Genomic DNA, 14,150 nt, shown 5'->3' on the forward strand with positions numbered 1-14,150 from the left:
GTTCCGACAACACGGGGGTGGCAACTGCCAGGCTGAAAGCCAACAAGGGTCTCCCTTAGAGGACCCTCTCTTCCAAGATATCTGTCAGTGCGTACTGGACCACAGGCCTATTGCGGCAGAAAATCCCAATATCTGCACCACATTCGGCATCACCTTCTGGAAGGAAGCATGGGACCTACTACCTGGCCCTGGTGCTGGGAGCATTTCTAGCTCCGGGGAAGTGCCCAGGCCACTGGCCCCTTGAATTTCAGAGGCCAGGAACACAAATCCTTCCCTCTTTACTGTACAACTCTGCAAGGAAGTCCTCAGGCTCCTTGGAATACATAGGTTCCAAACAAAAGGGCACATGATTCCCTGCCTCGCCAAAGCTTCCAGATATCTTTGACATATATTGTTTTTCCGAAAGAGAAACATATTCAGAGGAAATACTGGCATCAATGGAGCTGAGATGAGAGTAGCCAAAACAGAGGCAGTGACGCATGAAGGCATAGCTGCATGGCACTCGGATAGAGCAGAGTCCACCAGCAGAGCCAGAACAAAGCTTGCAGACACGTGGTTGTGACCACAGAGGCACCTCTGCCAGTTTCACAAAGCATGATGGGGCCCAAGGGATAAGCTTCCCTTGTGCTTTGGAATATTTGCAACATAAGCTTCCTGAATCTGTCAAATTCACAGCCTACTAGTGGCCAAGAAACATCAATGAGGTTGTTTTACTATCTTTGTTGGAGGAAGTAAATATCTTGTCTTGATGGCACGCTACCTTATGGCCTTTGAATGCATTGACTGGCAGGATCTGCAAACCTCTGTCATGATCTTCCCGGATGCAAAAAAGGCATATTCTATGGAGATCTGACATGAACATTTGCCTTCCACAGTATACACAGTTCTTAAAGACCAAGGCCTTTGGAGGATTAGGGAAGACACAGTTAAGTAATGAAAAGAGCTAAAGTTAAGTGGTGTTACAAAAGTGTACCGAGTGCGCAGGAAAAAGGAACTCAGGTCATGTGGCATGGCAGCTCCAACTGGACCCAAAATCTTGGCTGGCGTGGATCATGCAACATCAAGGGGTGGAGCCAACAGAGTCGCGCTGCACCCCACTGATGGTGTAAATGTTTCCAAAGACATCTGATGCTGGAGTTAGAATATCTAAAATGAGGAATCTGCAGGAGGAAGGAATCTACTAGAAAAGGTATAATATGATAATGATATGATATGCCATTTATAACGCGCCTATACACAAGTGTTTCAAGGTGCGACGAGGCAAGGGAGGGGGAGAAGAGGGAAGAAAGAAAACGATCCTACTAGGCCAGGTGTAATTCAGATCACACAAGTGCATGGGAAGGAGGAAGGGGGGAAGGGGAGGGGACAGTGCAGTACATGGGATAACAGAATAAATAACAATAAGTAAAAGTAAGGCCAGCAGGTGGCAAGTGCAAGGGTAAGTGCAGGCATCAGGAGTGAAGTGCTGGTAATGGGACTGTAGGGATACACAAAACAGTCCCCCAAGTGCAGGGGTTGCCAGGAAGGCAGTGCAGGTGTGAGACTGGCGGGGGACGGGTCCTGGGCCCGAGATCAGAGGGTGGCCAGGTAACCAGTGCAGATTCTGTTTCAGCCAGGAAGTCAGCAGGGGAGAGGAGGAGAAAAGGCAGAAGTGAAGAGAAAGGTTTTGAGGTGCTTCCGGAACCGGAGATGGTTCTCCTCAAGCTTCAGAAAGGCTGTTCCAGAGGGAGGCTCCAGCTGAAGACCGAGATCTACCACCAACTCGTTGCTTGGAGAAGCAACTGACCCTGAGGGAGTTGGAGGCGGATGAGCGAAGAGCTTGAGAGGGAAGGTATTTAGGAAGAGAGAGTTGAAGGTATTGAGGCTCTAAGCCCCAGAAGGCCTTGTGGATAATGCAGAGGGTTTTGTACTTCATCCTCACAGCCACTGCAGATATGATCCCTGGGCTTGAGGCCAAGGACAAGTCTCGCAGTCCTGTTCTGGGTGAGTTGTAGAGGGCGGAGAGTAGAAGCAGGCAGATTAAGAAAGCGGCTTTTGCAATAGTCCAGCCTAGAGAGAACCAGAGCTCTGGAGACAGTGAGCTTCTGGGGGAAGGAGAGGAAAGGAAGAATACCTCTGAGGAGGTGCAGCTGGTAGTGTGACTTCTTAGAGATGTCGAAGATGTGAGGAGAGAAAGAGAGTGTGGAGTCGAAGATGACCCAGAGGTTTTTAGCCTCACAGGTGGAAGCAGGAAGAGGGCCAAAAAAGGCCGTCCAGAGAGCGACAGGAAAGGAGGGTGTGGATGTGCCGATGAGGAGAATCTCGGTTTTACTGGCATTAAGGCAGAGATCATTGACGGCACACCACTCCTGGATGGTGGACAGACAGTCAGAGATGAGAGAGGGAGAAGAGGTGGCTGAGGGTAGCCTGAAAATGAGCTGAGCGTCATCTGCATATCACTGGAAGTTGGGGCGCAGCACGGCAATGCAGTGGGCAAGAAGTGGCAGGTATTGGTTGAACAGCCAGGGAGAGAGGTTAGACCCCTGGGGAACACCACAGGTAGAGATAGATAGAGGAGAGGAAGGATCCAAGGTGATCGAGAAGACACCAGAAAATGAGCCTAGTGAAAAATGTCGCTCTGGCAAGTTACCCTTCCATTTAGCCAACTATTCTTACCAGAAAGCTGAAATAGATTTATGTTTTAAGTGAACCATACCATAAATGCCATGTTACAATTGCATTTGAGAATATATTTGAATTAATGTTTTACACACATCTTCTATCCCGGTCATTGACATCCTAATGTGAATGCCACAGCAATGGAGAAGAATGCCATTCATTAATACATTTCAAAAAGTCTTTAGGAGGGAACTATTTTATTCTCGTTATTCACTTAACAAGTCTTGAATCGTCACAAACCACAAAGAATGTGACTTTATAAAACAGGGACAATGTATTATAAATATGCAAACATAACTCACATATTATCCCAAACCAGTTTAAAGCTTAAGGTCAGCAGAGTAGCAAACACCTTTCCATGTTTTGGGTTTACATAATGCATACATTTTCATACAATAAAATTATTATTTAACAACGTAATTAATAAAGCACTTGATACCTGGACAATATAAAACAGACCCATTATATTGGTAGCACAGACTCATTTAAACCTGCAAAGGCACTTTAAGATATTATGTTTTAATAGAGAGTGCATGTTAGCGTTCAGGGTAAAAAGGAATGACACTGAATACACAAGTTGACCTTAAAAGGAGAGAACATTTAATAATTTGTCTTAAATACTGCATCTTAAACATCGCCCAATATACTCTTACGCTAAATCCTAAGTTCATGTTTTTGGTAACTTATGAGAAAACACCCATACAAAACACATAGTTGTACAAAACCAAACCTATACATAAAATAAAAAACAACAACAAAAAGTCCTCACCTGTGCTACATTTAAAAAAACAGACATCACCCTTTTCTATTCAAATTAATATGTAAGCTGCTGTGCAACCTTATTTCCTAAAAGTTAGATAAGTAACCCCATTTTAGCAGCATATTAATAAATAAGGATTAAACATTACATTTCACAGAATACTTTTTCTTGGTTGATTAAAAACTGCCCTGACACAAATTCCCAAACAAATAATCACTGCTTATAAAAACAGGGATACAACCTTAAAGTGCCAACATAATTGCTGTCTTCTGACAAAAACGGAAAAGGTTTAACATTTTAAGGCACCATTTTTCTTTAAAAGGTGTACATCAATCTGAGACACAAGAAGGGAACACTTCTCTCTCAGCTTTTATTAAGCTAACTTGATAAAACCAACCACATAGTGGCGAGAGATAGAATAGCTGTTTCCAGCAGGAAAATACAAATTATTTTATAGTCAATAAAATACCAACAAATCCTAAAGAAAACCATGATACACATTTCAAATGTCCTTTAATGGACAGTTTCATGTTGGAAGTTGAAGGTTCCTATGTCGTTAACATCATATTTATATTACTCTTGCCTAGTAACTATTTTCGTGTCCAGCCAGAATGTAGAGATTGCTGTGCGCTGTAGGGTTATCTGTTGGTCTGCTCTCCAATACCACTACCCTGTCATGAAAACAGAAAATAATCAATGGTTAGTTACTTTGACTTTAAATGGGCATGTTGTGCAATACGGCACATCATTACTCAGTTTCATGCACACATACACTAAGGAAAAGTTCATCTCACCTACAATACTAGTTTTCTGAATAGTGTTTTTTGAACAGGGGCACTATGCCATTTTAAATCTACTGCACAAAATAAGGCGGGATTCCGAAAATCTAATAAGCCTGTCGCATGAACATTCCCTTTTCCAACAAAAGGCTCAAAAGACTTGTTATCAGATCTATTTATCATCAAGATCAAGCCCTTCCTCCCAACCCAGGACTTCCAAATGGTGGTGCAGGCCCTAGTGATCTCGTGTTCCGACAGGGTTAACATCCTCCTTCCAGGACTCCCCGGCTGCTCACCTGGCCCCTTCAAACAGGCCACCAAGCCACGATTGGGCTCACTGCCGGCTCTAGGAAATGTGACCACATCACATGCACCTTGCACAAATTACACTTGCTATCCATACTAGCTAGAATCTTGTTAAAACGCGTGACTCAGCCACAACGCTACCACCCACCAGAGGTAAAATGGCCCATCTACCGGCCAAACGAAAAACATCAGGCGGCACTCGGTATCAGGCAGCACACAGTCATCCTGCAGTAAGATCATCACCAGACTGGAAACTAGACTGGCTCGCAAAGAGAAAACTAAGCAACAGTCATGCTAAGATTCGGTCCTCTGTCACTCTTTCTTGGTGCTAATAAGGATGGCTCAAACTCTCTTTTTACTTTAGAAAAGAACTGAAGGCCTGACTTTTTCAGCAACACCTTGGCGAAGCCTAGATTTTGGATTCCTTGTGCACACCTCCATCCGTATATGTTACTGTGAAAATGACTACTAATATTTACTTTTATTACTTTTTTAATTCTCGCCACCAATGTTTTCCTCCATGAACTGCATAGTGCACCATAGCTCCCAAGCTAGGTTTTTGCTACAAAGAACATAATTATAACAACAATAATACCTTTCACCATGGATGAATGAAAGACACACTGCTTGGGAAAAATACAGTTAGGGGCAAGTTGCATCTTTTCTGCTGAAGAGATTCCATCATTGAACCACACAGACATTTCAACTCGATTATTTATTGCAAAATATTGCAGCACTAGCACTGCATAGCTGTAACACTCACCATGAGAAGAAAAATAATATTTTTTTTCCTCAAAGAAAGCACTGAGGCAAAATGCTTGAAAATAAACTAGGAATGGCAAAGTTAACTGTTTTAGCTTTTCTACAGGCAGACCTTTTCCACCTGCTTACCTATTTTAATATTACACATTTTAGATATTACAGTTTACTACATATTGATTCAATAAAATGAATGAACAAATGTTGAACTCCTAGTAATGTTCTTTCTGATGGACTTTCCTCCCACAGATGCCTCACCTTAGATGCTTCATAGGCAGGGATGGCTAGCACTGGAATATATTTCACCAGCAGGCAGTGAAGTGTGCCACTGCACCAACTCTCTCCGATGGTCACTCCTCGGCTCCAGAAGTGGTAGCATCTCTTCTACAAATAGGACTTGCCCCTAACTGTATTTTTCCCGAGCTAAAGAAAAAAAGCCAATGAAGGAAAAACATGCTCTTAACTGCTGAAGCACCTCAGAAGCTCTCCCCTATGTCGTGTGGGCTGACAGGGCGATGAGGACACTGTGATGAAAATCCAGCAGAAGGAACATTTCCATGGGTAATTAATTTGTCCTTCTAATCTAATGGATTGCATCCTCCAACAAATTCATTCTTAGATACACTTCCATGGTAGTAAAAGCAGACCCAGAGGAGGGAACAGAATACATTTACACCAAGTAATTTTGCAGGTCTGCTCTACCAAAACGAGAGTCCTGACAAGGAAGCGTCCCTCTCTGGGTGCGGCTTGACTGTCTGACAGCTTACGCCCGTGGCGGCCTTGGGTCGTTTCCTCTAACTTCCGGAACTGCTGTTTGCTGGATGGCTGGTCGTTTGGAAGCAAGGAGCGGCTCAGCGTGCTGCGGGATCTGGGGTGTGAGAACAGGGGTGCCTGTGTTGGCTTCCCCCGAGGACTCTTGGGGACTGAGTTGACCCCAAGAAAGTGCTAAGCCCAAGTGTTAACTTCATCATACCTCCTATAGGTACTGTGTTATTTCTGGGTCTGTTGACCGAATGGTCTATACTACTGGTGTGCTGCCCCCAGCTAATACTGCCTGTTATTTCCTCCATGCTCATTGTGTATTTGCTTTAGCATAGGAGAGATCTGGGTATATTTCGGGTATAATTCCTACTACCAAACGACTGGAGGTGCCCTGTAGCCCCTTAGTGGCTGTTCCGGCCTTTATTGATTGTGAATCTGCTATGCCCACTTGTATTTCTGTACAGCTTGTCTTTGGGGATAGCTGCCTTGGCTAATAGTCAGAGGTGCCCAGAGGCTGGCTTGGCCTTGCAGACAGGTGAGAACACGCCTGTAGGCTATGGCTGGACTTAATAGGGGTGAAGTATTGGAAATGATCACTCCCAACAGGAATAGGTTATCTGAGGTCTTGGCCATCAGTGCCTGTAGGAGAAGGTGACTTCAAGCGAAAGAAATACTCCTTTGTGCCAATGACATTGTGGAAATTGTGAAGGAGGGGCAAGTCAAGCCCGGAGCTTACAGTTGAATTTGTAAGGAGGACAGTGTCATGGAGATCGATAGTCATGATGATGTGGTCCCGCTGCTGCAGTGTCCCGACCTGACTCAACAATTGTGTGGGGAAAAAGAAGAAGAAATTATCTCAAATCCCTATTCACAATCCTTGGTGGATCCAAGGGGGATGTATAATGTGGACACAGAGAACATCGAACCAATGTGGCAGTTAGTTAAAGACAGAATTATTGCTGACCTTCAGAAATGTAGTAATTTTCATGACTTTGGTATATGGATGGACCTTTTGGATAAATCTGCACAGTATATAATGCCTATAAAGATAGACAACTCTTGTCAAGCCAGTTATTTTTCAGATGCTAAAATGGATGATACAAGTTGCCAAACCTGGCAGTTGGATGGTGGTGTAGTGCCGAGGATACCCAATACTGAACTCAAGATAGTGGACTCAATTAAGGACTGTAAAGGGGCGGAGGATAACATTTGTCAGACTGAGTTGGATGTGTTAAATATGGCCAAACCAGTAACATTGGAAAATGATGATCAGAAGCACAGCTATCGTAAGGCACCTGCCACAATTACTTTAGTTGAAAAGCAGACTCAATCATCCATGGTTGGGGCTCATATCGCAGTGGAGGACTTACATCAGACACTGTTACCAGGTGCTTATTGTGGTGGCAAAAAGACTAAAGGGATGTCTACTATGAGGTCACAAATTATTAAAGCACAGATGTCCCTTATATTGGATAACACCCTAAAAGATTTTTTTTTTTACACTTTATTTTTTGTTTGGCAGAAAAACAGACAAGCATATGCATATCATAGTGTAGCATTACAGGTAGGAGGGGATGTAGTGCTCCGCGGTGCATTCGAGTGAGTTGTTCCAGTGTTGGATTACAGACATTAGGTACATAGGCACAGCAGTCAGCATTTTATCATATACTCGGAGTGACCAGACCCCTTCCCCCCTATCGACACAGAAGTGTGTCGTTGTCCGGAGCCGGCTAGTCCTTCTGCAGGTTTCCAAGGTAGGAACGAAATTCGCACCATATGTCTTTGGGCTTGGACGTGCCAGGCATGGTAGATATGTATAGTTCCTTGCACTCATCTGCCCAAATCATGTTGGAATGCCACTCCCATTGTGTGGGTGAGCTGGCCTTCTTCCAATTTTGCAGTATACGTTTGGCTACCACGCCCCCATGTTTAGCAGCACTCGGATACGCTTTTCCTGGATGGCCTCCCACAGTCCAAACAGTGCCTCCATGGGGAGTATGTCAGTGGGCACTGCACTATCTCTGCCAGTGTGTCAAGTACCTGTTTCCAAAGGTTCTGGAGCTTGGCACAGCTCCACATCATGTGTAGATGACCAGCCTCACTGTTTTTTGCATCGGGGGCACCCACTTGTTTGGTCCAGGTATATTTTCGGGAGTTTTTCAGGGGTGTAATAAAGTTGATTTAGGAATTTATACTGGATAAGCTTGAACCTGGAGTTAAGGGACACCGTTTTAGTAAGTGAGCACATTCTACGCCATTGCATGTCTATAATTTCAACATTCATCTCATCTCCCCATTGTATTCTAACGGGGGGGCGCTTTTTCCCCCAACCTTGTCCATGATCATCTTGTACAGTGTTGCTAATACTCTGCGGCATCCCTCTGAGTTACATATATATGCCAGGCATTCATTTTCTACCGGTTCATCTGGGTGAGTTTCCCATTGTCTGGCAACTGCTGCACGCATCCTATAGAACTGCAGGGTGTCAATTGTGGTGCTCATGGTCCCCTGTTTCCATGTCTGTGTTGTGACAAACCGCCCCTCCGGGAATAGGTCACCCAATGCCCGGTACCCCAACCCTTCCCATCTTCCCATAAGTGTATTGCCCCAGGTAGGCCCCAAGCCTGGAAACCTCACCAGTGGCAGCCACTTGTAGAAAGGGTGAGTGGCCCCTGTGCGTTTAAATATACCATGCCATGCACGCAGTGTGGTTTGTACTGGGTCGAAGGGGCAGTCATCTGTGTATTTCCCGTCCAGCAGTAGGGTTCTAAAGTCGGACTTGCCAGCTGCCTTATGTTCCAGCCGGGCATGCGGGGCACGCCCTCTGTTCTGTACCAGTTTATCGAGTATTGTGCTTGGGCCGTCAGCCAGTAGGTTTCCAGATTGGGTGCAGTAAATCCCCCCTTTTCGCACAGGAGGGTCATGTCGACCCATTTCTTATGCCCTGCCCCTGCATGCCACAGAAAATGTGTAAGTACGCTGTGGAGTCTGGTAAAGTACTCCTTTCCCGCCCATATGGGTACATTTGCAAACAGGTATAGTAGTTTGGGTAGGAGTATTATTTTGACCAGTGCTAGTTTGCCCTCCACTGAGAGCAGGCTGACCTCCAGCGAGAGACCCTGCCCGCCAAATAACGTTCATGTGCTGTGTAGTTTTGGCTTAGTAAAGCTTTTAATCCCCGATTGCCTGGATCCACAGGTACCAAATCCTGTCCAGTGACCACCTTAGTGGAGGCCTGCCCGTCTGTTCTGTGAGGGGGATTATTTCTGATTTTGTGTAAATAATCATAAAACCAGAGGAGGTCCCAAACTCAGTTATAGCCCATATTATCGGGTCAAGGTTTACACTGGGTTCTCTTATGTACAGTAGGACATCGTCAGCGTAGAGCGAGATGATGTCCAGAGGGCCTAGTAGTCTGATACCTGTTTACGGTTCATGTTCGCCATTGGCTCAATAATTAGTGCGAATATAAGGGGCAACATGGGGCAGCCCTCTCCAGCCGCAGTACCTCGGAGAATTGCGAGTTCACTGCCACTCCCACTCTGGCCGTTGGGTTTGTGTATGGGAGTTTGATGAATTTGATCATATTTTCGCCTAGGCCGCATTTCTCTGGGACAATGAACATGTATTCCTAGGAGACCATATCGAAGGCCCTGGGCGCATCTATGGCCACTGCTATATTGAACAGGCGGCGGGTGTTCAGAGCTGTCGATCTGCCTGGTATAAATCCCCCCTGATCGCTGTGTACTAAGTGTTAGGGAGAATTCTCTGTTTAGGCTGAATTTCCTAACCTAGTGAGTCCCCCAGCAGCTTTGCTGGATTTTTGGGGTTTATTTATTTCTCCTGCCAAGAGTGAGACTCTTTTACCCTCACTCTTGGACATGATTTGAGTGTGTTTCTTTGAATCTAGATGTGTTTAATGGGCTATGGGGTCTTTTACTCCATAGGGCTTCATTTGTTTTTGTGATGTGTGTTACACAGCACCCTCAGTGCAGTGACACAGGGGTGTCATAGTGACCCCCCAGTATAGACTCCATACCCTGGGACTGACTACTGTCTCCCAGGGCATGTAAAGTCACCATTGACTTTACTAGTCTTAAATTCTGAACAGAACCAGTACAACCATCATATTGTGGATGTACTGGCTGGGGCAATTCGATTGCCCTAGGGTCTGTTAGTCGAGGGGGCACGTCTCCGTCCCCCCTGATCGAGTTTTGGCTGGTGGCAGTGGATACTACTTTTTATATTCAACTGCGAATATTTTCCTATGGGATTTCCCATTGTTTTAGGCTACTATCTTTATTTAATTATTTACGGTAGCCTCGAACATACCGCCGGTTTATTTAATTAATATTAATTCTCCGGTTGGTATTTTTCGCCAAAACTTGATTCTAAAATGGCGTTTGTGTTCTCTTCTGTGACTCCAACCCAAGTCGAGCCCTTTGTTCCACTTTTTGGCGGGCTTCTCCACAGAAGCCCTCCAAAGTGGTGCCACTATGTCTGGGGTGCTTAGGAGGGGTGGAGGGGAATTTAGGCACCCTGGACTGAGTTGCCTAGGCAACTCAAGTCGCACTCCATCCTGATTGGCCCAAGTGGTGAGCCGGCCGGCTCACCACTTAGCATGTTTGAGTGACAGCTACGCTGAGTGAATGGGGGTTTGCTGCATAAAAGCAGGGCTTTGGGGACTGGAACTTCAGAAGTCGCCACAGGACCTAAGAATCCGACGAGGGAGAAGCTGAGCCGACCTGCCACGACACCACCACCGGTGGAGCCCTGCTGGACTGCCTCACCACTTTTCCCAACGACAGAGGAGATCTCCCACCAGAGAGTCTTCTTCCTTTGACTGGTGGGGATAAGCAGTTTCACTGTCTTTTCGCTTTCCCAACGTACCTCGTGGCCGCCTTGCCCGTGCCAAGCACTCCGGCAACCGGAATACCACGTTTTACCACGACCGCGAAACCAAGGTACCACCTTTAACAGGTAAACTCCGCGGCTGGTTTCTTCCCTGGTAGTGCAACGACCTTCATCTTTCCTCCAAGTCGAGATCTTCTCTTCCCCTGGACGATGACGCAACTTGCACCCACTACCAGGAACAACTGCCACCGCTGGAGGATCCTTCCCACTTAAGGTACCGTGTCCCGCCTGGCTTCCCTTGCTACCGACTGTACGGGGTAGATTTAGCCCCCGGCTTTCGAACCTGGGTTAGCCTGGGACACCTTGGCTAAACTTTCTTAGCCTCTCTAAACTCTTCTTGAACCCTCTGCAAGACTTTCTAAGCCTAGTGTAACTGTGTGATCTTGGGCGCATTTGTGCTCTGCTCTCTCTAAGAGTGGGCTCAGCCTTTGGACTTTGGCTCACCAGTGACTTTTTGCTCTCTGCCTTGCTAACAGTGTTCCTGAATCATAGAGTGGTGTACCTCTTCAGATTCTGTCTTTTTCCCTCCCTTTCTCACAAACTTATTAGAGTGCAATCTAGTTAAGCGCTCACCTCTGTATGAAAATAAGTGGTGTTTTACTGTGATTTATCTAATAGGGAAAAAGGGGTGTATATATCATAATAGTAACTGTGTTTAGGATATTTTACAATAAGAGTGCTGGAGTGTTTCAACTGTGTGTTTTTAAATAAATAATTATATACTTTGATACCAAAGCTCTGGTCAGTGTTTGCTTGTATTATTGTATCTGAGTGCCTATTGTGTATACTTTGCATACTGCCTAACTCTTCTTGAGGGAAGTCTACCTCAGCCACAGCTACCAGGTAAATCTGGGTGGTACAGACTGCTACCAAGTGGGTTTACTGCCAACACCTGTAGTCTTAAATCTTTTGCAGTGTTCCCTAAGGGAACTGCACAGGTTTCTGCCTAACACTAAGTGCGGCATAAGAGGAAGGATTCTGTTCGCAATGATTTCGGCAAAGATTTTCATGTCCACATTGATTAGCGACAGAGGTCTGTACGACCCACACTCGTTAGACGGTTAGCCCGGCTTTAGAAGAATGATTATGGTCGCTTCTCGTGTGTCGGGTAGTACCGAACATCTCAGTGCCTCTTCCCATACTTCCAGTAAGTAGGGAGCCAATATCAGACCATAAGCCATATAGAATTTAGCCTTTCGGCCAACCGATCCTGGGGCCTTGTCCCTTGGGAGTTCACCTATTACCTTAATCATTTCCTCTGCCGTGAATGGGATGTTAATTTGTTCCCTCGCCCTCTCGGATAATCTGGAAAGCGGTATCCCTTCCAGTATCGATTCAATGACTCACACCCACCCCGTTTCGGGGCCGCCTTGTACAATTTCGCATAGAATTGCTCCAACACTTCTAGGATCTCTTGGTCCGAGTGCTTGCTTACTCCCTGTTCAGTCAGGATTTCCTCCATGTATGGGGGGTCCTTCTCTGGCTGAAATTCCTCCACAGGCTCCATGTGCCTGCAAGGATAAAATTCAAGACCCTTTGCATTGTCCACAAGGCTTTCTGGGGCCTGGGACCCACCTAATATCAACGCTGCCTACCTAAATACTGTCCCTCACAAGCCCTCTGCTCATCTACCTCCAACCTTCTGCGAGTGAGCTGGTTCTCCAAGCAGAGATTTGGTGGGAGATCCTTATCCTTAGCAGGTGCTTCCCCCTGGAATAGTCTCCCTGCCACCCTAAGTCTTGAGCCGGATCTCTTACAATTCCGGAAACTCCTCAAGACTCTCCTCTTTGCCTCTTTCTTCTCTCTCCCTCTACCCTGCGAACCTAGTTCTCTGTCCTTTCCCTCTGTTCCCTCCTATTCCTTACAGCATGCTGACCGGCCGCCTGGTGTACCTAAGAGTCGCACTGGTCCCCTGCCCCCCCACCAGTCCTCTCTCGCACTTGCCTCAGGGCCCTACACCCCACCCTCACTCAACGTGCTGAGAAAGTAACCCAAGAGAGTGGCTCTCTCTGCACTTACCCAAGGCTCAACCGACCGGGTGCACTTGACCCTCCCCCTCCCTGTGACACTCTGTGCACTTGCTTGATCCGTACGCACCATGCCTGAAGATCATCTGTCTGTTTCCCCACTGTCTCCACCCCTAATTATATTGTTAAAATTGCAGACTCGCTGTCAGGCCTAATTCGAATATCCCATACTGTTAAATGTATTGTATGCACTTACTCTTCCTGTGTAGACTATTATTGTCTCAGATTTTCAAGGGCTCTGAGTGACTGTTGTATTTTCCCTGTGTTCCCAGCCTCCTTGAGCGCTTTGAAACACTTGCCTGTGTATAGGCGCTATATAAATAAACAATACCATACCATACCATACCAGTCCAGCTAGCATCCTGCCGGGCCCTGTGCCCTCCCCATAGCACCTGGCCGCTGTTGGTCTTGTAAAGTATCTAACCTCCCTGAGTGCAAGGGACTTAAATTGTTCTAGTGACGAGTGTATGTCGGCCATGGTTGTAGGGTCTGGATTGGATGTGTAGGTGCTTTCAAGTGCTTTGAGCCGGAGCTCACAGTTGGTCAGTTCTCGCCTGATAGTTTTTAAGACCCCAAATTATTTAGCTATCGCCATTCCCCTAATATAGGCCTTAAACGTTGCCATATCGTGCCATATGATGTTTCCCCAGGTGTATTGTGGTGAAAGTAGGTGTGTATGTCCCCCTCAATGTCTGCTTTACACACTACGTCTTGGAGAGCCTCTGACTTAAATCGCCAATGCAAAGTGGTGTTAGACCCCTCCCCCTTCCCAGCGAGATTGACATGATAACAGGGGAGTGGTCTGAGAGCGTGCGAGGCAGAATGGCACAGCTGGATACTTTACCCACCAAGTGTTTTGGGATTAGTATCAGGTCTATACGGGAGGCCATGTCATGGACGAATGAGTAGAATGTGTATTGGTGGACGTGTGGGTTCAGTACCCTCCAAATGTTCCTTTGGTCAAGCTTCCCCATTTGCTCAACGAGGCTGCGGCTACTTCTAGGCAGTGCTTTAGGAGCTGTCCCTGTACGGTCTAGCCCTTGGTCTATTACGCAGTTCATATCCCCCGCCCATCGCACCGGGATCAATGGGTATGCGCGGACAGTGTCCGCAATAGCCTGGTAGAAGTCATGTGAGTCTACGTGCGGTCCGTATGTATTAACCATAAATAACTCCACACCTTCC

At 46.2% G+C, this 14,150-nt stretch overlaps 1 protein-coding gene across 1 annotated transcript in view; it reads right to left on the reverse strand.

Moving 5' to 3' along the window:
• Positions 1-2,838: 2,838 nt before the first annotated feature.
• MAP4K5 (mitogen-activated protein kinase kinase kinase kinase 5) overlaps positions 2,839-14,150 on the reverse strand; it is a 1,870,683-nt gene continuing 1,859,371 nt past the window's right edge. Inside the window, exon 33 of the mRNA XM_069638985.1 lies at positions 2,839-4,089. Coding sequence (XP_069495086.1) covers positions 4,002-4,089 — 88 coding nt within the window. The 3' untranslated portion in view covers positions 2,839-4,001. The remainder of the gene's footprint in view (positions 4,090-14,150) is intronic.

Source organism: Ambystoma mexicanum, chromosome 14 (assembly GCF_040938575.1).
Source record: "Ambystoma mexicanum isolate Mex_15411 chromosome 14, UKY_AmexF1_1, whole genome shotgun sequence".
NCBI classification, from domain to species: Eukaryota; Metazoa; Chordata; class Amphibia; order Caudata; family Ambystomatidae; genus Ambystoma; species Ambystoma mexicanum.